Genomic DNA, 20,219 nt, shown 5'->3' on the forward strand with positions numbered 1-20,219 from the left:
TGGAAGCCGGCACATGGGTGCAGAAGTGCAAATTTGCTCAGACTGGAATAACAGAAATTGATAAAGTCACCTGCAAAGATAACAGGGAGTAATATTTCTCTGTATCTGGAAAGTGATAATACTCCCCTCATCTTTGAGTGACTGATGCTTCTTACTCACTGAGAAACAGCTTCCTCTAAAATCACAGACTATCAGAAACTTTGCCATTTGAAATGACATGACTAAGAATGAAATATTCCACTTTTGCCTAGAGGATTTAAGTCATCCTGACACAGAAGCTGCCTCAATGTTGCAGCTCACATGCGGAGCTTCAGAAAAAGGGTTTCTGGACACAACATTTGACATTTATCTTAGCTTCGTCGCTTCCAAGAAAACAGGGCCCTGGGTCCCCTTTGCAATGCAGATTTGAAGTCGACTGCTTTATATAAACCGGCTTTGCTTTGAGCCTATTGAAACATGATTTCATTTAGATTTCATCTAAACTCCACTTTTCTTGGAATCCTGTAACAACTCTCTCTCTCCCTTTGTTTTGTGATGTCATCAGGTCAATAAACCTAACTTTGTTGGACTGCAACTTTGTTCCTGGTCGTCTGAGGCTGATTGGACGAGGTCATGGGTTGACCTCCTGGGACAAAGAGCAGGGTGGAGAGTAAATCCAGAGGGTCAGGCAGGAATGGTCCAGCTTAGAAATAAAGTCCTTCCCCTGACCCCGCCTCCCCACCAAATCTGATTTCCTCCGCCATCTGCAGATCAGAGTAGTGTAAGGGGTGGGGGAAGGAAAGGGGATGACCTTCAATGACCCAGGGCTCCTATACATCTGGGGCTGAATAAAGGGTTGTAGAAATGAATGAATCGACCTCTGAGTGGGGCTTGAGGCAATGGAAAGATCTAGGCTGTTGGATGCTGCAGGTCTCATGACATTTGAAGGGCTGCCCCTTTCTCTCAACCAAAATGAGTCTAAGAAAGTGAAAGGAAAAACAGGAAAGGGAGAATTCTAAAAATGCCCGTCCTCTGAACACCATCTTTGTGTAGGCATCTGGGGGAGGACAGCTGGAGCGGGGTCCTCTGCCAGCCAGGCCTGTAGGACTTTGCTTTTGTTTATCCCAGCCACATCTGGGGCAGCTGCCAGGCCCCGCCCCCACGCTGCAGTGATTGGAAGAGCTCAACGTTAAAGGTTCCTGCTAAGAATCAGTGAATTTCATTTTGCTGTTCCTGGGGGGGCCTGCAGTGGCCCCGTCTGAGAGGGTTGAGCCCTGGTCCAGCCCCAAGCAGGGAGCGCACCTCTCACCATGCCGGCCTGCTGCAGCTGCGAGGATGTGTTCCAGTACGAGACAGACAAAGTCATCCGGATCCAGAGCATGAATTATGGCACCATTAAGTGGTTCTTCCATGTGATCGTCTTTTCCTATGTTAGGTAAGTGGGGTGTGGGGAGGACCCCAAATCTCTGCGGTGGCTGACAGCACAGAAGACCCCGAAGTGTAGCTTCAGATGCACATCCTGAACCCCACATGGTTTTCAAATGTGAGACGTGCTCTCACAGCAAGCTGGGCAGGCGGCAGGAAGCAGCGGGCAGGAGGAAGCAGCGCCAGGCTGCGGCAGAAAGAAGCCATGGGAGGTGAGTGAGACTCCTTTTGGCTCTACCCCAGGCCTGCCAGGATGAGCAGGGCAGGGCGTGCCAGGGGAAGAAAGGAAAACACAAGGCAACACACCCTGGATTCCCAGGGAGGAGGCATAGATCTCAGAACACACCTGGTGATAATGCTGGTGTGAGTCATCATGCTTAGGGGGAGGAATGGGACCAGGTGTGTAAATGTAACTTTAGGTCCTGTCCAATGTCAGGAAGGCCCCCTAGTTTTTTTGGTTTTGTGTTCCTAAAATAACTTTTTTGAGGTATAATTCATATCCCATACAATTCACCCATTTAAAGTGTACAATTCAAGGGTTTTTAGCACATTCACAGAGTCGCACAGTTTTAGCATCACCATAGTCAATTTTAGAGCATTTTCATCAGCTCGAAAATAAACTCCACACCCCTTTAGCCGTCATTCTCAACCCTCCCCACCACACTGCCTCAGCTCCAGGCACCGATTAATCTACTTTCTGCCTCTATGGATCTGCCCATTCTGGACATTTCATATAAAAGCAATCACACCTTATGTGGTCCTTTGTGACTGGCTATTTCCACTTAGCATGTTTGCAATGTTCATCCATGTTGTAACATGTGCGGATGCTTCATTCCTTTCTGTGGCTGAATAGTATTCCATTATACGGACAGATTGGTTTTATTTATGCATTCATCTGTTGATGGACATTTGAGTTGTTTCTCTTTTTTGGTTATCATGAATAATGCTGCCATGAACATTTGCGTACAAGGTTTTGTGTGGACACGTCCTCATTTCTCTTGATGTATACCTGGGAGTGGAATTGCAGGCTCATGTGGTAACTGTTTCACCGCTGGAGGGACTGTCACAGCTGCTGCAGCTTTGTACATTCCCACCAGCAGACTGTGAGGGCTGCAGTTTCTCCACATCCTCACCAGCACTCGTTATTGTCTGTCTTTTTGATTATAGCCAACCTAGTGGCTATGAAGTGGTATCTCATTGTCATTTTGATTTGCATTTCCCTGCTGGCACGTGCCCCTTATTCTCTCTGTTGATGATGATAATGATGATGATAACCTATCTATCTATACAGGGTGACAGTGTACTAAGATTTAGAGCAACCTATTTTATAATTCTGGGTATGTCTCCTTGGCCAAGTCACTTAACTTCTCTGAGCTTCAATTTTTCTATCTGTTCATAGAGTTGTTGTGACAATTAAACAAGAAAAGACATGAAAAGTCTTATCATGATGACTGGCATAGGACAAGAGCTCCTAACTGCTATCTATTTTTTAAAAATAACCTTTGGAATAGGTATTTTTATATATATCCTCTCCTTTGAACCTCAGAGTAACCACATCTAAGCTTGGGATTTGAGATCTGGAAATATGGAGTAAAAAATCCTTCACCTCTTTGAGCATTGGTTTCCTCATCTGTAAAACGGGGATAATTGTTGTTGGGAATATTTAATGAGCTAATAAATGCAGAGCTCTTAGAGAAACATATGGTACATAGCAAGCCCTTATTAAGTGTTAGTTCTTATTATTAATAATGTTATTATTAGGGTTATCATTATTTGATTCATGTTTACTATTCAACAAATATTGAATAACAAATATATATGCTGAAGTTCTAAAATAAGACATTACTTAGACCATCTACCATAGGACCAATAGTAAAGAGAATAATTCGCAAATGGTCCCTTTTGCATCAATACTTAGATTATATATCATGATTCCATGTAGCAGGTGATGGGACTTCCTGGTATTCTTGGATCCAGCATATAATTTCTTTTTTTTTTCCCCACCCCAGCACATAATTTCTTATAAGCAGGCTGGGCGTGGTGGCTCATGCCTGTAATCCTAGCACTCCGGGAGGCCGAGGTGGGAGGATTGCTTGAGGTCAGGGGTTCAAGACCAGCCACAGCAAGAGTGAGACCCCATCTCTATTAAAAATAGAAAAAATTAGCCGGGCATGGTGGTGCATGCCTGTAGTCCCAGCTACTTGGGAGGCTGAGGCAGGAGGATCGCCTGAGCCCAGGAGTTTGAGGTTGTTGTGAGCTAGGCTGACGCCACGGCACTCACTCTAGCCAGGGCAACAGAGTGGGACTCTGTCTTGAAAAATAAAAAATAAAAATAATTTCTTAAAAGCAGATTATTATATACATAAGAACAGATTACTATGAGAACACCTTATAATGATAAGTATTTTTCTTTCACCTGGTGAAATCATAACTTACATGTATTTATCTCCCTCAAATTCAGTCATACATGTTCCATGCAGACATGGAGAGAGAGAGAGAGCAATATGAATAGTGCAGTGCTTCGGAAGTTGGGTGCCCTGGAGAAAGCATGAGATGGGACACTTGAGTCTGGGCTTCCTTCAGTCAATCTCTGTCACCACGTGCCTCTCACAGAGTGAGAATCTTGCTACTCTACCTGTTAATCTAGATACATGTTTTTCACCCAACATGGCCCCTAAAATAATCCAACTCCTTCACCTTCACCTGCAGCAAAACTGGAAAAACAGCAACTTGTTTCAGAGTTGGAGGAAAATTAGCTCTGCAAAGACCACTTACCCACTGGGAGGTGGAAGGTGTTTGCTATGCTTTGTCGACAATTGAAGGGTTTACCAAAGGTGATTTTGATGAGATGTGATTTTCATCTTAACTGGTGAGTTTGAAGACTACTTCCATATAAAAATGTTTCTCCACTGTTCATATTTCAAAATATAAAATGGAACAAAAAATATTTCCAGTTTTGTTTTTTTCCTCTTTGTTAATGGAATATGTATTAACATCTCACCACATACAGTCTCATAGTACACAGTTTGGGAAATGTTGCCTAAATTGTACTGTGAAGCCTTGAGTTCATGTAGCCATGACTTAGCCATCTGTGAAATGGGTTGACCCATGGTACATAGAGATTGGAGGAGGTAGTTTGCATCAAATAGGACTTGTGTGGACCAAATTCAGAAAGCTTCGAGCAATGTTCAGGATACAGCAGCAGGTGACAGGTTCTGGCCAGTTGTATCTGCTAGGGCTGAAAGAGCAAAATGCCAGGATATGGAAGTAAGACAGGGCCTCAGTTATTAAGACTTGGGTACAAGGCAGGGACTGGTCACAGGGGAAATAAATCAAGAGGCTGTTCAGCTTCTCATAGCCTCTCACAGTGAAGTTCAGACCTGGAATCAGAGGCAGCTACAAGAGGAGTCGAGTGGCTCCAGTGTCCAGGGTTGCAGGACTGTGTGGCCAGGCTTGGTGGCACCTGTGATTCCAGCACTTTGGGAGGCCAAGATGGGAAGATCCCTTGAGCCCAGGAGTTCAAGACAAGCCTGGGCAACATAGCAAGACCTCATCTCTACAAAAAATTTAAAAATTAGCTGGGTGTGGTGGCACACACCTATAATCTCAGCTACTCAGGAGGCTGAGGTGGGAGGATCGCCTGAGCTCAGGAGTTCTAGGTTACAGTGAGCTATGATTGTGCCACTGCACTCCAGCCTGGGTGACAGAGCAAGACCCTATCTGTAAAAAAAAAAAAAAAAAAAAAAAAAATCATTCTTGAAGTGGGTGATTATGATCTGAACAGCCTAACTATGTTCGGAAAAATCCCTGTGTTATGAGCTCCACCTCTCTAACACACGTCAGAACTTAATTTCTCAGCTTCCTTTGCAGCTAGGACATAACGTGAGACCCACACTTTCCAACAAGATCCAAGCTTTTCCAAGGCAAAACTTTGACACACAGGGAACAACATGGGGAGGTAGTGTGAGCAGAACTCAAATTCAAGAATAGGGGGAGAGGCCGGGCACGGTGGCTCACGCCTGTAATCCTAGCCCTCTGGGAGGCCGAGGTGGGTGGATTGCTCGAGGTCAGGAGTTCGAGACCAGCCTCAGCAAGAGTGAGACCCCGTCTCTACTAAAAAAAATAGAAAAAAATTATCTGGCCAACTAAAATATATATATAGAAAAAATTAGCCGGGCATGGTGGCGCATGCCTGTAGTCCCAGCTACTCGGGAGGCTGAGGCAGGAGGATTGCTTAAGCCCAGGAGTTTGAGGTTGCTGTGAGCTAGGCTGATGCCACGGCACTCACTCTAGCCTGGGCAACACACCGAGACTCTGTCTCAAAAAAAAAAAAAAAAAAAAGAATAGGAGGAGAGTACTGCCCTTTGACCTACACAGTAGGGGATTCCCTGCCCTGGACCCAAGCGCTCTGTCTCTCTGTGGACTTGGAGCTTCCCTATGGAATAAGGGGTCTGTGAGGCTGTTTTAGTTCCTATTCACTAAACTAAAACAGCCCCACAGGCCTAAGTCAAGGTGTCAGCAGGCTGAGTTCTTCGTTGGAGACTCGGGGAAAATTCCCTTCCAAGCTCATTGGTTTTGTTGGCAGAATTTAATCCCTGAGGCTGTAGACTGAGAGCTCTGTTTACGCACTAGCTGTCAGCCAGGGGCCACTGTCAGATCCTGAAGTCCACCCACACTCCTTGCCACGCGGGCCTCTCTTTCTTCAAGCCAGCAAATGACACAACGAATTGTTCTCATGCTTCAAATCTCTGACTTCTGTCCTGGGACCAGTAGAAGAAAACTCTGCTTTGAAAGAGTGCATGTGATTGGGTCAGCCCCAGATTATTAAGATAATCTTCCTGTTTTAAGATCACTGTACCAAATAATGTAACCTAATCGTGGGAGTAAAATATCCATCATACTCAAAGTTCCGGGGATTATGTGGGGTGTGTATACCAGGAAGCAGGAAGTCCTGAGTCATCTTAGAATTCTGCCTGTCACAGGGATAGAATGTGCCCACCCAGGGCTGCACTCCCACCCAGCTATGCTCCGGGGTATCCAGGGCCCTACAATTCTCTTCCCAAACGGCCGTGAACCTCTTTCCAGATTGGTCCTCTTGGAAGCAGACTATTGCACCCATGGGCATGCTCTTAGGCCCAAGGGATGACCAAGGGGCAGCTGTTTGCAAAGGAGGGTGTGGCGGGAGCTTGAGCATGGGCTCGGGGCACCCACGCACACGTGTGTGGAAGGATCTGGGAGTGAGATGAGAAGGGGGCTGGGCTGTGTGCCAGGAGCCCCTTCAACCAGCACCTCCGTCTCTGGCACAGAATTCTGAGGCATCCAAGAATTCTGAATTTGAATCTGGCCCTCTGAGTTGTAACTCAGAGGTATATTTATTAAGATAGATGAGAAGACACATTTTAAAGTTTGTTATGACTTTTAAATACTTTAAACGTGCAGTATATGGGCCTCCACTTGTTCTCTTGTCCAGGTGTTAGTTTCCTAGGATTGCTGTCACAAATAACCACGAACCTGATGGCTTAAAGCCACAGAAATTTATTCTCTCACTGTTCTGAAGGCCAGACGTCCAAAGTCAGTATCACTGGGCTGAAATCAAAGTGTTGGCAGGACCATAATCCCCCCAGAGGCTCCAGGGGAAATTCTGTTCCTTGCCTTGTCCAGCTTCTGGTCGCTACTGGTGCTCCTTGGCTGTGGCCGCATCACTCCTGTCTTCAAAGCCAGAATCTTCAAATCTCTCTCTGCTTTGTCCTCACATGGCCTTTTCCTCTGTGTGTGTCACATCACCTTCTGCCTCTTTTTAAATTTAATTTATTTTATCATACTTTATTTTATTTTTTAGAGATGGGTCTTGCTATGTTGCCCAGGCTGGTCTTGAACTCCTGGCCTCAAGTGATCCTCCTGCCTCAGCCTCCAGAGTAGCTGGGACTACAGGTGTGAGCCACTGCACCCAGCTGCTTCTGTCTTATAAGGACACATGTAATGGCATTTAGGACCCAACTGGATAATCTCACCATTTCAAAATCCTTCATCACATCTGCAAAGACCCTTCCTCCCCACCCCCAGAATAAGGTCCCAGGGATTAGGACCTGATACTGTGGGGGCCATTATTCAGCCTAGTGCAGGAGGCGTGGCCCTGGCAGCATCCAGCTCACTGAGGAAGGGCAGCGACTGAGATCCTGGCACCCAGTCCCAAACGCCATTGGCACAGGCTGCTCCTTGTTTATGAATTCCCACATTAGCGCAGGGCAGTGGCCGGCAGAGACTTTTCTCTAGAACAGTCCCTGCTCCCAGGGTGTTGTTCCTGGCTGTGTAGTGTTCAAGTAAACCTGGTTTTTGGTCCTCTGAGAGATTGTTTGAACTGCCTAACATCCCTTAAAAACCAATTTTTTCCTCTATTTTTCCACTTTATTCCGTATAAATATCACAAAATCACCCATTTTTTAGGTATACATTTCAATGACTTTTAGTAAATTTACCAAGTTGTGCAGCCCTCACTGCAGTCCAGTTTCAGCACATTTCATCCCCCCAGTAAGACCCCTCAGACCCATCAGCAGTCACTCCCCACTCCCAGCCCCAGTGGCTGCTCAGCCCTGGCAGCCACTCACCTACTCCCTGCCTCTCAGATTTGTCTTCTCTACACAGTCTTTCTTCTTAAGCTCAGCAGAGTGGATCCTGTTGTTTAGAACTAGAAAACCCTTCCCAATATGATACTAATATCCCCTTATTATAGAAGAAGAAACGATGACGCAGAAAGGGTAAGTAACTTGCCCAAGGTCATGGAGTGTACCATCCTTCTGGCTTAGGCAACTCATGGGTAGTGGAATAATAGGATAGGAAATGCAAGAGAAAAAGCCAACTGAGGGTGGAAGATGAGTTCAGAACTGAAGGCATTGAGTTGGAGGTGTCTATGGGACACACAAATGTCGATGTTGAATGGGTAGTTGGGGAGATAAATCAGGAGCTGGAGATACAGACAGATTTAACAAGCGCCATGGAAGTACCTGCCACTGACCAGCAAGAGAAGACGTAGATGAGAAAGCAAGAGGGCCTAGACCAGACCCCTGAGGATCAGTAACCTTTAAGGAGTCAGGGTGCAGAAGTCCCCAAAGGATTCTGAGGAGTAGCCACAGAGATCCAAAGAAAGTGAGAATGTGGGCGGGGCGGGGCGGCTCACACCTGTAATCCTAGCACTTTGGGAGGCTGAGGCAGGAGGATCGCTTGAGGCCAGGAGTTCAAGAGCAGCCTGGGCAACATAGTAAGACCCCATCTCTAACAAAGATACAAAAATGTTAACCGGGCGTGATGGTAGTCCCAGCTGTAGTCCCAGCTACTTGGGAAGCTGAGGCAGGAGGATCACTGGAGCCCAGGAGTTCGAGGCTGCAGTGAGCTATGATGACACCACTGCAGACAACATGGTGAAACCCTGTCTCAATGAAAAAAAGAAAGAAAGAAAGAATGTGGATTTCCAGAAGCTAAGGGAAGAAGTAGAGGGAAGTGGTACATGGTCAACAGTGTCAGCTGCTGCTGACAGTTCCAGGAAGATCAGGTCTGTGGCGTGTCTGGTGGATTTAGCGACAATGACAATGACGTTGTTATTTACTTGGCAGCAGAGGCTTTAGAGAAGTGGTGGGGGTGGGAGCCAGACTGGAGTGGGCGGAGGAGTGAATGGAGATGCGGAAATGGATGTGATGACTCACTCTTTCAAGGGACTTGGCTACAAGAACAGAGGCATAGAGTGGTGGTAGGGGAAGGTGGAATCGAGGGGGGCTTATTTTTAAGATGAGAAATGATGTTTAAGTGCAGGGGGAGAGGAGACAGGAGAGAGGGAGACATTGATGGGATAAATGGAAATTGTCATCATCATCACCTTCACCATCACCAGCTACCAACCACAAGGAAAGCTTGCTTTGTGCTGGGAAGGCTCTAATTGTTAAGACATTTCCTCCTTGTATTGAGTCCAAATCTACTCCCTATAACTTTCACCTTTGGTTAGAGTTCTGCCCTGTGTTCCCTCTTCTAGGTGATACTCTTCAAATGGCTGCGCACTGCTACTATGTCTCTTCTCTTCTTCCCACTAATATCCCCAACCCCGCTGGCCATGTGCCCCCAACATGTTGCCCTGCCAAGTTCACACAGCCACCCTCTTGTTTGTCAAGGCCCTCTTAAAGGTGGTATACACACTCTTGCTTTGCTGGTGGAAACATGCAGTGGTTCAAATTTTTGTGGTTTGGCAAAATGAATTGAGATCTAAAACGTGCATACCCTTTGACCCAGATGTTTATCCTGAGCGAGTGTTCCTGCAAACATGAATGCAGGTGGACAGACAGCATAGCGGGTAGGAGCATAGCCTGAGCACATTTCATGGTGAAAAACTGAAAGCTTTCTCTTTGAGGTCAGGAAGAAGACAAGGATGCTCCCACTGCTGCCGTTTGACATTGTACTAGAAGTTCTAGCCAGAGCAATTAGGCAAGAAAAAGCAAAAAAGGCATCCTGATAGCAAAGTATGAAGTAAAACTTATCTTTACTCATAGATGGTCTGATCCCATATATGGAGAATCCCAAAGAATTCACAAAAAAACTATTAGAGTTAATAAGCCAATTCAGTAAAGTTGCAAGGAACAAGATCAACACACAAAAATCAACTGTGTTTCTATACACCTGCAATGAACATTTGGAGAAGAATTCCATTTACCGCAGCATTTGAGAGAGCTAAGGCTGTGGAGCCATGTGGCTGTGTTCAAATCGGGTGCTGCTGTTCACCATGTGACCTTGCACAAGTTTCTCCCTTTGTTCCTACCACAGTTTGCTCAGCTATTAGGTGGGGGTAACACTAGTACCTTCCTTACAGGGTTGTTGTTTGTTTGTTTGTTTGGTGGGGGGAATGAGGAAAGAGTTAATATGTTAGTAAAATATTAGAACAGTGGTTGGCACATAGTAAGGACTATATTAGGGTTACCAAAAAATGTTTGTAAATTGGGAAAATTGAACAAAGCTTCTGGTTAAATATCTATCCATAAGAAACTAGTTGGAAAATTATCATAATGTACTTCTTAGGTTGAAGCATATGGAGTTGCCTGTATTCTACAGTTATGGTCTACAAAATGGGCAGTTTCATATGTTCGATCTAAACACTAGAATACTCTTGAGTCATTAGAAATGATTGTGTATCGTAGGTCTATCTTTATCATAGATAATATATTAATAATAATTATCCCTAGGAGGGTCAGTCTCTTCCCAGCCAGGTAAGCCCCCTAACATGTCAAAACATCATAAATTATAAAAAACATGGCTGGGCACAGTGGCTCACGCCTGTAATCCTAGAACTCTGGGAGGCCAAGGTGGGAGGATCGCTTAAAGTCAGGAGTTCAAGACTAGCCTCAGCAAGAGCAAGACCTCATCTCTACTAAAAATAGAAAAAATTAGCCAGTCAACTAAAAATAGAAACAAAAAATTAGCCAGGCGAGGTGGCTCGCACCTGTAGTCCCAGCTACTTAGCAGGCTGAGGCAGGAGGATTGCCTGAGCCCAGGAGTTTGAGGTTGCTGTGAGCTAGGCTGATGCCACAGCACTCACTCTAGCCTGGGCAACAAATGGAGACTCTATCTCAAAAAAAAAAAAAAAAAACAGTTAATGAACTGACCAAATGGCAGGAAACCAGAGGCAGAGCCATGTCATTTATGAACAAGTCTAGCACATGGTTAAGAAAGCTGCTGGCTCTGGGCTATAAGGTGGACCAATCATGGACCTCAGTTCTGCCACTGTGTCTCTGTGTGACCTTGGGCAAGTTCCTTCACCTCTCTGAGCCCATTCCCTCATCTACCAAAGGGTAATGATCACAGTAACCATCTCATATTATTCTCGTTAGGATTAAAGGAGAAGATGCATGTAGAGCGCTTGACATGTATTAAGTGCTCAATAAAGAGTAGCTGCTATTACCAATGTTATTTCTAAAGCAATTTGGCATTTCTGAAAAGCAGGTGGCTGACCCATGAGACACAGCTTTAGATCGGAAGGTGCTGATGTGTTCCTGAGCCTCAGGACAAAGCTGGTGGCCCCACCTGGAACTGGATTATTTTGAGAAGCTGCCCTATACATTAGGGCTCATGTTAGGCAATATTCAAGAATAGGATCGGGGGCAGTAGTTTTCCTGTAGTGAGTGCTCCCTGTGTGCCTGTTACTGTGCTAAGGAGTCTGCGTATACCTCATGTAATCCTCCCAACCACCCCATGAGGTTGGTATGACTATTCCTCCCATTTTGCAGAGAGGGAACATGAGTCACAGAGAAGTGAATCACAGCAGAGTTGAACGGAAGTGGCCTTCAGAGCCTTTATTCCAAACCACTGCACTGTGCCTCCCTCAAGAAGAACACTGATGCTTTTCTGTGTCTGCCACTTAGCTTTGCTTTGGTGAGTGACAAGCTGTACCAGCAGAAGGAGCCTGTCATCAGTTCTGTGCACACCAAAGTGAAAGGGATAGCGGAGGTGAAAGAGGAGATCATAGAGAACGGAGTGAAGAAGTCGGTGCAGCACGTCTTTGACACTGCGGATTACACCTTCCCTTTGCAGGTGAGCACCCAGCAGCACTCTCCCAACACTCACCCCTGGTCACTGTCACCAGGGCCTCGCCCCCTTCCCCTGGGACCTAGAGCCTCACTCCAGAAAAATACTGGCCCTATTTTAAAAGCTCTGTAAAAATCCCAACTGAGAAAACCTAAAAATTGGCGAACTGGGTCAGATCCAGCAGCTCAAAGGAGATGCTTCTTTGCTTTATCAAGTCCTACAGGGTTTCTCAAAATAGAAGCGTGTCCTGGTGCATTTAAAACATGATTTGATTCACTCACACTCCATTTATACACAGCTTTTTAGAAGCAGAGCCACCAAGTCAGCAAGGTCTGCCTAGATTCAGAAGGGCAAAGAACTTTCTACCCAGAAGGCACCTTCGTTTGTGTGGCATTTCATGAACAAAAAACATCTCCAGGAGCCCATTCTTGTGCACATTTTTGCACAAAGAAAGGATGTAATTGGCAATGAGAGGAAAGGTGCTGGTCACAGAGAAAAAGCATGTGACTTTCTAAATTTGCAAGCAGAGAAAATGAAAGGAGAATTGCCAAATCAGAGAAATTAAACTGGGATTGAGGATTGCAAAATACAGATGGGGGGTGGGGTGGGCGGGCAGTAGGGACAAAAGGGCACACACGTTTGCAGTCCCAGGGAGCTGGAAAGCTTTGCAAAAACCCATAAAGCAGAAGCTGCTGTTTGTTTCTAACAGTGGGTCATTAAAATCCTGCCATTGCCCAGGTGGTGGGCTGCCCTATCGCCCTTTAATTAAAGTCCTGGAAAATATGAACAGTGTTCTATGAAGTCTACTCCCCTACTCCCACCTCCACAGGTCTCTTGCATTTCAATTTAATGGGATTTGATTATGTCCAAAAATCCCCGAAAAGGCTGCTTTTGAGGCTGGAATGGAAAATGACTCCTCCGACATTTGAATTGTTCCTTCACTCTCCCTCGGCTCAGCAGGGAGGCTCATCAGGCTTTGATATTAAGCCCTCGGCATATTCCAAGTTGCCCACAGACTCCGGTTTCTAGAAGCTTAGAAGAGTGGAGAGATTCGCCCCCAGGCACTTAGCAAGCTGGATTATTATAATTAAGTAGTTTTCTTCTCAAAGGCCTCACATTTTCCTTCCCTCTCCTTTTTCTCTGCAGGGGAACTCCTTCTTTGTGATGACAAACTTTCTCAAGACAGAAGGCCAAGAGCAGCGGTTGTGTCCTGAGGTAAGGAGGGGACCGGGAGTGGCTGGATGGGTGATAAGAGTTCCTACAGGAGGCACAGGTAGGAGGAAACGGAAATTGGGACCCGGTGTATTCGAGCTGCAAATAATTACTGAACACCTGCCTCTTTGTGGGGTTGGGCTGGGCTGAGTGGAAGAAGGAGGAGAAGACATTGCAGGTCTCCCTCCATGGCCACCAGATTTTCTTCTGTCCCCCTCGGCCTCCTACTGCAGCATTGTGGCCCGAGGAGACTGGAGCCCTGCTCTTTCTGTCACTGGGTCCCTTCGCAGCTTATGACAGCAATGATTCTTGCCATTTGCACATTTTACGTTTCATTGGAGCCTCACAACTTTGGGAGGATAATGGCATTCCCAGCCCCATTTCACAGGTCAGAACACAGACCCAGAGAGGTTAAGTGACTTCCCCAGGGTCACACAGCTTGCTGGAGGCAAAGCCAGGAGTAGACGCTGTGTGACCTCATTCATAGCTTCTCCAGCCATGGTCCACGCTGAGCTGTGTGCTGGCCCAGTCCTGGGAAACACTGTCAAGCAGCTCAGGGTTGCCTGTTCATCCCACTTCTTAAGAGTTTTAGCCTCTGTGTCAGGTGCACACGACCCCCATGACCACCCCCACCCCCCCAGACAGTCTTTCCCAACTTGGCTTTGCCCTCTCCATACTCTTGACCTTCCACTACCCCTTTCTGGAAAACTTTCTTCCCTATCAAACTGTATTTGTCCTGTTCTGTCCCTTCACAGTCCTGCTCTCCACTCTTGAAGATGAAAACTAGCTAATCTTCTAAGTCTACCTACACTGATGTGTTCCTACCAGGTACTGCCTGTCACTGTCACTCCCACCCTGCCACCCTCCCCTCTCAGGTCACATAATGTGCTTCACCGGGACCATTCCCAATGCCGAGGCACATGGCAGTGGTGGCGCCACCCAGCCAGTCCAGCTAAACACTCCCCCTCTACCTCCCTTCCCAGCAGCGCTTGGTTTCTAATCCAGTTTGGGGGTCCCAGCTTCTCTTTTGTCCCATGCTCTGGTCATATCTATGCCACACTCCATCCCTGCATACATACAAAGACACTTTTCAAGTTACTGAGACTCATAAGGAAGGGAGGTAGGACAGCCAGAGATTAAGAGCCTGGGCTTGCAAGCTAGGTTGCTAATGGTTCCAAACTTGACTTATTAGCTCTGTGACCTTGGGCAGGTGACTTCACCTCTCTGTGCTTTGACATGTTCATCTGTAAGATGGGGCTAATAACAAAACCTAGCTCTTAGAACTATTGAAACAAATGAGTGAATACCTGTAACATGCTTAAAACAAGGCATGGTACATTGTAAGCACTCAATAAATGTGAGCTGTTATGATTCAAATGACATGTTACTCCTCCTCAGACAGGATGTCACCCAGAGTGGTTGGAACCCAAACGACTCTGTGGGGGCACTGCTAGCCCAGAGAACATGTAACTCTCTGGGATTTTAACCTATCCCCCAAGCTGGTTTGGGTTGGTCTAATTGGACATTCCCTTCCTCTCTTTGCATAGCAACATCTACTCTACCTCTGATCATCTTAATTAATATGACCAAGTCCCAGTTACACACCAAAATGAATAGACATTTGTTTCAGTTATCTGTTGCTGCAAAACAAACTACCCTGAACCTGGTGGGCTTAAAACAACAAATATTTTGTTAACTCTCACAATTCAATGGTTGACTGAGCTCAGCCGGGCAGCTCTTCTGCTGGTCTCCCTCAGGATCTCTCATGGAGTTGCAGTCCCATGACAGCTAGGGTTGGTGTCATTGGGAGACTCAACTGGTGCACTGGGATGATGGGGCATCTCTTCCTCTCTGGGAACCCTCAAGACTTTTCCTCTCTGCAGAGTCTGTCCACATTGTCTCCCCAGCAGGGTAGACAAACTTCCTAATAGCAGCTCAGGTTCCCCAGACCAAAAAACAGAAGCTTCCAGGCCTTCTTAAGGCTTAGGCCTGGGTACAGCATTACTTCTGCTGACTTCTATTGGTCATGCAGTCACAGCACCAGCCTAGCTTCAAAAAGAGGGGGAAACTCTCCACCTGTCAATTGGGAGAGTGACCAAGAATTTGTGGCCATACAATCACAAAAGAGATTAAAACAAAACTAATTTTTTTTTTAATTTTAGAATTTCTTTTGGAGAACAAAATAAAACTGGTTTCTCTTGTTTTTTGAGATTTATTTCTAGTTCATAATGAAAATAACATAACTTTCCATAAGCCACAGTGAATGATCACTCATTCATTTTTCATTCATTCCATATTTATCAAGACCTATTAGGTGTTGGACACTTGGGCTACCAAGATATGACTCAGGTTTTGCGTTCAAAGGGTTTGTAGTCTAATTTGGAAGGTCACAAGGGGAGGAAGCCAGGGACATGCTAGGTGATAAGAGAAAGGAAGCCTGGGAAGAAAACAGATCATGAGAGAGTTTGAAAACTATGAGCAACATTCATTGAGCAAATATTATGTGCTAAATCCCTTTTTTCATAACTCATTTAACCTTCACAACAACCATACAAGACAAATCTGTTCACCTTCCTTTTACAGATGAGGAAACTGAGGCTCAGAGAGGTGAAGTGACTTGGCTGAGGTCACTGAGCTAGAAAATGGTGCAGTTATCCCAAAACCCGGGTGTACCTGGGTCCAAGACCTAGGTCGTTGCGCTGAATCGCTGTAAGAGCCACAAACCACAGAGAGGACAAGGAGCGGAGGCTATTTTCGTACTCATGTCATGTTCTGGCTTCCCTAAGATTGGCCATCAAGCCTGCTTCCTAGAAAATGGAAGTCAAATATGCATAAACTAAGTCATCTCATTTCTCTTTTCCTTACCCTGTTCTTCAGCCCTGAAACTGGGTTGGCCTCGTTTTCTCAGGCCAGGAGAGTGTGCTGGCTGACGTCCCTCCATTCCACGTGTCCTGCTGAGTCTCTGCACCTGTCTGTACTGCTCAGTCCTGAAACCATAGGGCCGCTTGGACCAGGCCACCTGTCCTCTACCCTACAGGCCGTCCCTGAAAGTGGTCCCTGGCTACCCAGACATCCGCTTTTCAAATTTTTATTTATTTTTGTTTTTTATTGGGGGATATAATTCACATATCATAAAATCTACCACTTTAAAGTGTACAATTCAGTGGTTTTTATTCACAGAGTTGTACAACCATTACCACCATCTAATTCCAGAACATTTCCATCACCCACAAAATGAGACCCTGTCCCCATTAGCAGTCACGCCCTACTCCCCCCACCCCTGGCCCCTGGCAACCACCAATCTGCTTTCTGTCCCTATGGATTTGCCTATTCGGGACATTTCACATAAATGAAATCATACAATATGTGGCCTTTTGTGACCGGCTGCATTCACTTAACATTTTCAAGTTTCATCCATGTTGTAGCACGTATGAGTCTTTCATCCTTTATATGGCTGAATAAGATTCCATGTATGAATGCACTACACTTATTTGTCCATTCATCCATCAATGGACATGTGGGTTGTTTCCACTTTCTGGCTGTGGTGAGTAGTGCTGCTGTGAACATTCGCATACAAGTTTTTATGTGGACGTAGACATCCACTTCTTGGTATCTTAGTAGCACAAGCCACTTACTGCCCGCTATCTCGTCCTTCTCCCTGCAGTATCCCACCCGCAGGACACTCTGTTCCTCTGACCGGGGCTGTAAAAAGGGATGGATGGACCCAAAGAGCAAAGGTACCTTCTGTTTCTTTTCCAGAGACCCTGGGGGTGGATGGTCTGGCATCTTGGTGACATTCACAATGCACAGCTCAGGTCTTTAGCCTTTGGCTCTCAGCTGCCTTCTTCCACCGTCATCATATGTGAGCCAGTGTCTGCCCCATGCCTTGGCTCTGTCCCCAGCAGACCAGCTGCTGACTGTGAATGTGACTCTAATTTCCCAGTGAGAGAAGCTCCTGAAAACCTAGCAGGTTCAGGGTTCTAATGGATAGAAAAATCAGATGGCCCATAGTGTCATCTGCATATTCTAAACTCTCCCCCTGAATTTCCCTAAAGGTTGAAGAGCATGAACCAGTACCCCTAGGGCACCTGGAAGCAGTACTCATATTAATCTGCAAAATTTCCTTATCTCATATTTTAACTTAAAAAGGAAACTGACAATTTAAAAAAGCATAAAAAAGAAAAAAACATCAGTAGCTATAACACACACACACACACAGAGGCATATGAACATTGCATACTATTCCATAATGCATGTGTATTTGAGTTGGCATAGAGATCATTTTAACATTACTCACTATTTAATTAATTCTCCCTTGGAAATCTGTTAATCTTCCTGACACTCCAGGAAGACGCGCCATGTTTATTCCATGGCTTTGCATACCTCTGGACAGGCAGTGTACCCCTTGAGGGACTCAGTTGCCCCTTAGAGAAGCCAGGTTCTAGCCAATTTATACCAGATGAGACAATACACCCTGTTCAGCTGCTCTGTCGGGCATCTTTTCTTATAAAGAATCCAAGACAGCCAACAGAATCTAGTCTTTCTGTGCCTTCCCTGGGCCTTTATAAAAAAGCTTACTGTTCAATGTTTTGCTTGTTTGCCTTGCCCTGTGTACATTTGTGGTCAGGATGGGGTTTCACAGAAGCTGAAGCTGCTTGGGTTGAAAGGCATAAACAGTCTCTTGCTTGGGCTGAGTTCATGCCACCCCTCCCAGAGAACTTCCTCGCTACGGTTCTTTCACATCTGTGCTTCTACAACCCCTCAACCCCCATAGGAATCCAGACCGGACGGTGTATAGTGTATAAAGGGAACCAGAAGACCTGTGAAGTTGCTGCCTGGTGTCCCATCGAGGCAGTAGAGGAGGCCCCCCGGTGAGTTGCATGGTGGGAACAGACATGCACGGTGGCTCTCAGAAGTGACAAGATGAGGCCCTGCTGGGGCTTTCCATTCTCAGCACAGCCCCGCAAAGCCCTGGGTCTTATTTGCTTGGGGACCCCTGCAAGTAAAGGGAACTGGTTGGCACAAAGCAGTATCTTTGGGAGGGCCATGCTGGTTGTTAAAATACTGAAATAATTCTGAACTGGCTAGTAAGTAGCTACTACCCTTAGCACCCTTGGGTGCTACCACCTTCCTGGCTGTCTCAGCAGGGCACTTCCAGACCCCTCCTTTAGTGCCACAGGAGGGTCCACCTGACTCATCAGTGTCCTTACTGCATGATTAAAGAGAGGAAGGAAGAAAAAAGATAGAAACGAAGGAAGAAGAAGGGAAAGAGGAGGAGAGAGGGAGGCAAGGGGAAGCTTTCTCAAATTAAATGCTCACAGTGACATACAGATTTGGCAGCCCCTGTATTGATTCTTCCCTTCAACACACAAGGTCAGGATGTTAAATCTCAGACGCTACAATGGCCAGTGCATTTCAGCAGAGAATAGTTAGAAAGACCTGGATTCAAATCCTAGCTCTAACACAGTTTTGCTGTGTGACCTTGGGCAAGTGGCTTAAGCCCTCTGAGCTTCAGTGTCCTCATCGGTAAAATGAGAATAACTTCACGTACCTCATGGGGCTGTTGTAAGAATTAAATGAGATGATACTTGTACAATTATTGTAAAGTAAGCTCCACGCATGGCTTATACACACACAAGCACATGTGCGCATGTGCACGTGTGTTCACACACACGACCTGCTCCTAGAAGTGTAGTGGTTGTAGACCAGCACTGCCCGATAGAACTTTCTGCAGTGATGGAAATGTTCTGTACCTGCACTGTCCAAACAGCAGCCCCTAGGTACATGTGGCTATTGAGCAATTGAAATGGGGCTACTGCAACTGAGCAACTGAATTTTTAATTTAATTTAATTCAAATTTAAATAGTCACATATGCCTGGTGGCTACCATAGTGGACAGCACAGTTCTGGACCAATGAGACTCAGGACCACTCCCTCAGCATCTGTGGGGCAAAGAGAAAACTGCCCCAAGCTGGCCTGTGGAAGGCTCAGGCAGAGGTTCCCGATGGCAGGGTGGCTGTGCCAGGCAGCGTCACCCTCTCTGGCCCCCAATCATTAATGGCTCCACCCAGGTTCATTTCTAGGTCAGGAAACATTCTTTGTCACAGAAGGAATTTCCCACATGGGAGTAGACAGCAGCCTACACTCACATAGTCCTTGGTTCAAGACAAGAGGCCCTCTGATTGGCTGTGGTTTTCGGTTCCAGCTCTGCCATCAACTTGCTCGTTAGATAAGTGTGCCTGTCCCTGGGCTGCATTTTGATGTGACCTTGGGCAAGCAACTCCCTGAATGAACTTCAGTTTCTCATATGTCATGTGATTTAGCTAAGATGGCTCATTTAACCATTCATTCAACACATCCATCACCATGTAGTAGGCGTTAGATATTTATTTCACTATGCACCAAGAGACTGTGCTACATTTTAGGTAACATATGAGAAGTCCCAGATATGGAGCAGGTCCCAACCATCGCACATACCTAAACATATAATTATATCAGAATGTGAAAAGTGTCACAGTAAATGCCACTGGGTCTCAAGAAGGGAGAAACTCTTTTGGGAGAAGCTGGACAGGCTTTATGAAGAGTTGTGGAAGGCTTGGCCCACTGGGGTACTGTATCCATGTCTCTTCACTCATCCCAAAGACCAAAAGCAAGAAACCAGAAGCCTCTGGTCCTCTTGGTGCACGGTCTCCCTTAGTCCCTTATAGTCACTGCATTCTGCATTTCTCCCTCCCAGACCTGCACTCTTGAACAGTGCTGAAAACTTTACTGTGCTCATCAAGAACAATATCGACTTCCCCGGCCATAACTACACCACGTAAGTGCCCAGGATGCCTGGCTGTGTTAGTTATCTACTGCTGTGTAACAAATCACCCCAAACCTCAGAAGCCCCAAAACAACAAATGTGTATATTGTCTGCCAGGAATCTGGGAATGACTTTTCTGGGTGGTTCTGGCTCAAGGCCTGTCAGGTTGCATTCAGGCCATCAACTGAGGCTGCAGTAGTTTCTAGGCTTGACTGGGGCTGGAGAACCCTCTTCCAAGCTT

The 20,219-nt window shown here is 46.0% G+C and overlaps 1 protein-coding gene across 2 annotated transcripts in view; it reads left to right on the forward strand.

The window, feature by feature from the left end:
* Positions 1 to 1,148: 1,148 nt before the first annotated feature.
* The window catches only part of P2RX7 (purinergic receptor P2X 7), a 36,466-nt gene continuing 17,395 nt past the window's right edge, over positions 1,149 to 20,219 (forward strand). Inside the window, exons 1-6 of one of the 2 annotated variants that reach the window (XM_045534885.1) lie at positions 1,149 to 1,414; positions 11,799 to 11,967; positions 13,108 to 13,176; positions 16,838 to 16,910; positions 17,948 to 18,044; positions 19,910 to 19,990. In XM_045534885.1, coding sequence (XP_045390841.1) covers positions 1,290 to 1,414; positions 11,799 to 11,967; positions 13,108 to 13,176; positions 16,838 to 16,910; positions 17,948 to 18,044; positions 19,910 to 19,990 — 614 coding nt within the window. In that variant the 5' untranslated portion in view covers positions 1,149 to 1,289. The remainder of the gene's footprint in view (positions 1,415 to 11,798; positions 11,968 to 13,107; positions 13,177 to 16,837; positions 16,911 to 17,947; positions 18,045 to 19,909; positions 19,991 to 20,219) is intronic. The other variant, XM_045534886.1, reaches the window with a different exon arrangement.

Source organism: Lemur catta, chromosome 21, assembly GCF_020740605.2.
Source record: "Lemur catta isolate mLemCat1 chromosome 21, mLemCat1.pri, whole genome shotgun sequence".
NCBI classification, from domain to species: domain Eukaryota; kingdom Metazoa; phylum Chordata; class Mammalia; order Primates; family Lemuridae; genus Lemur; species Lemur catta.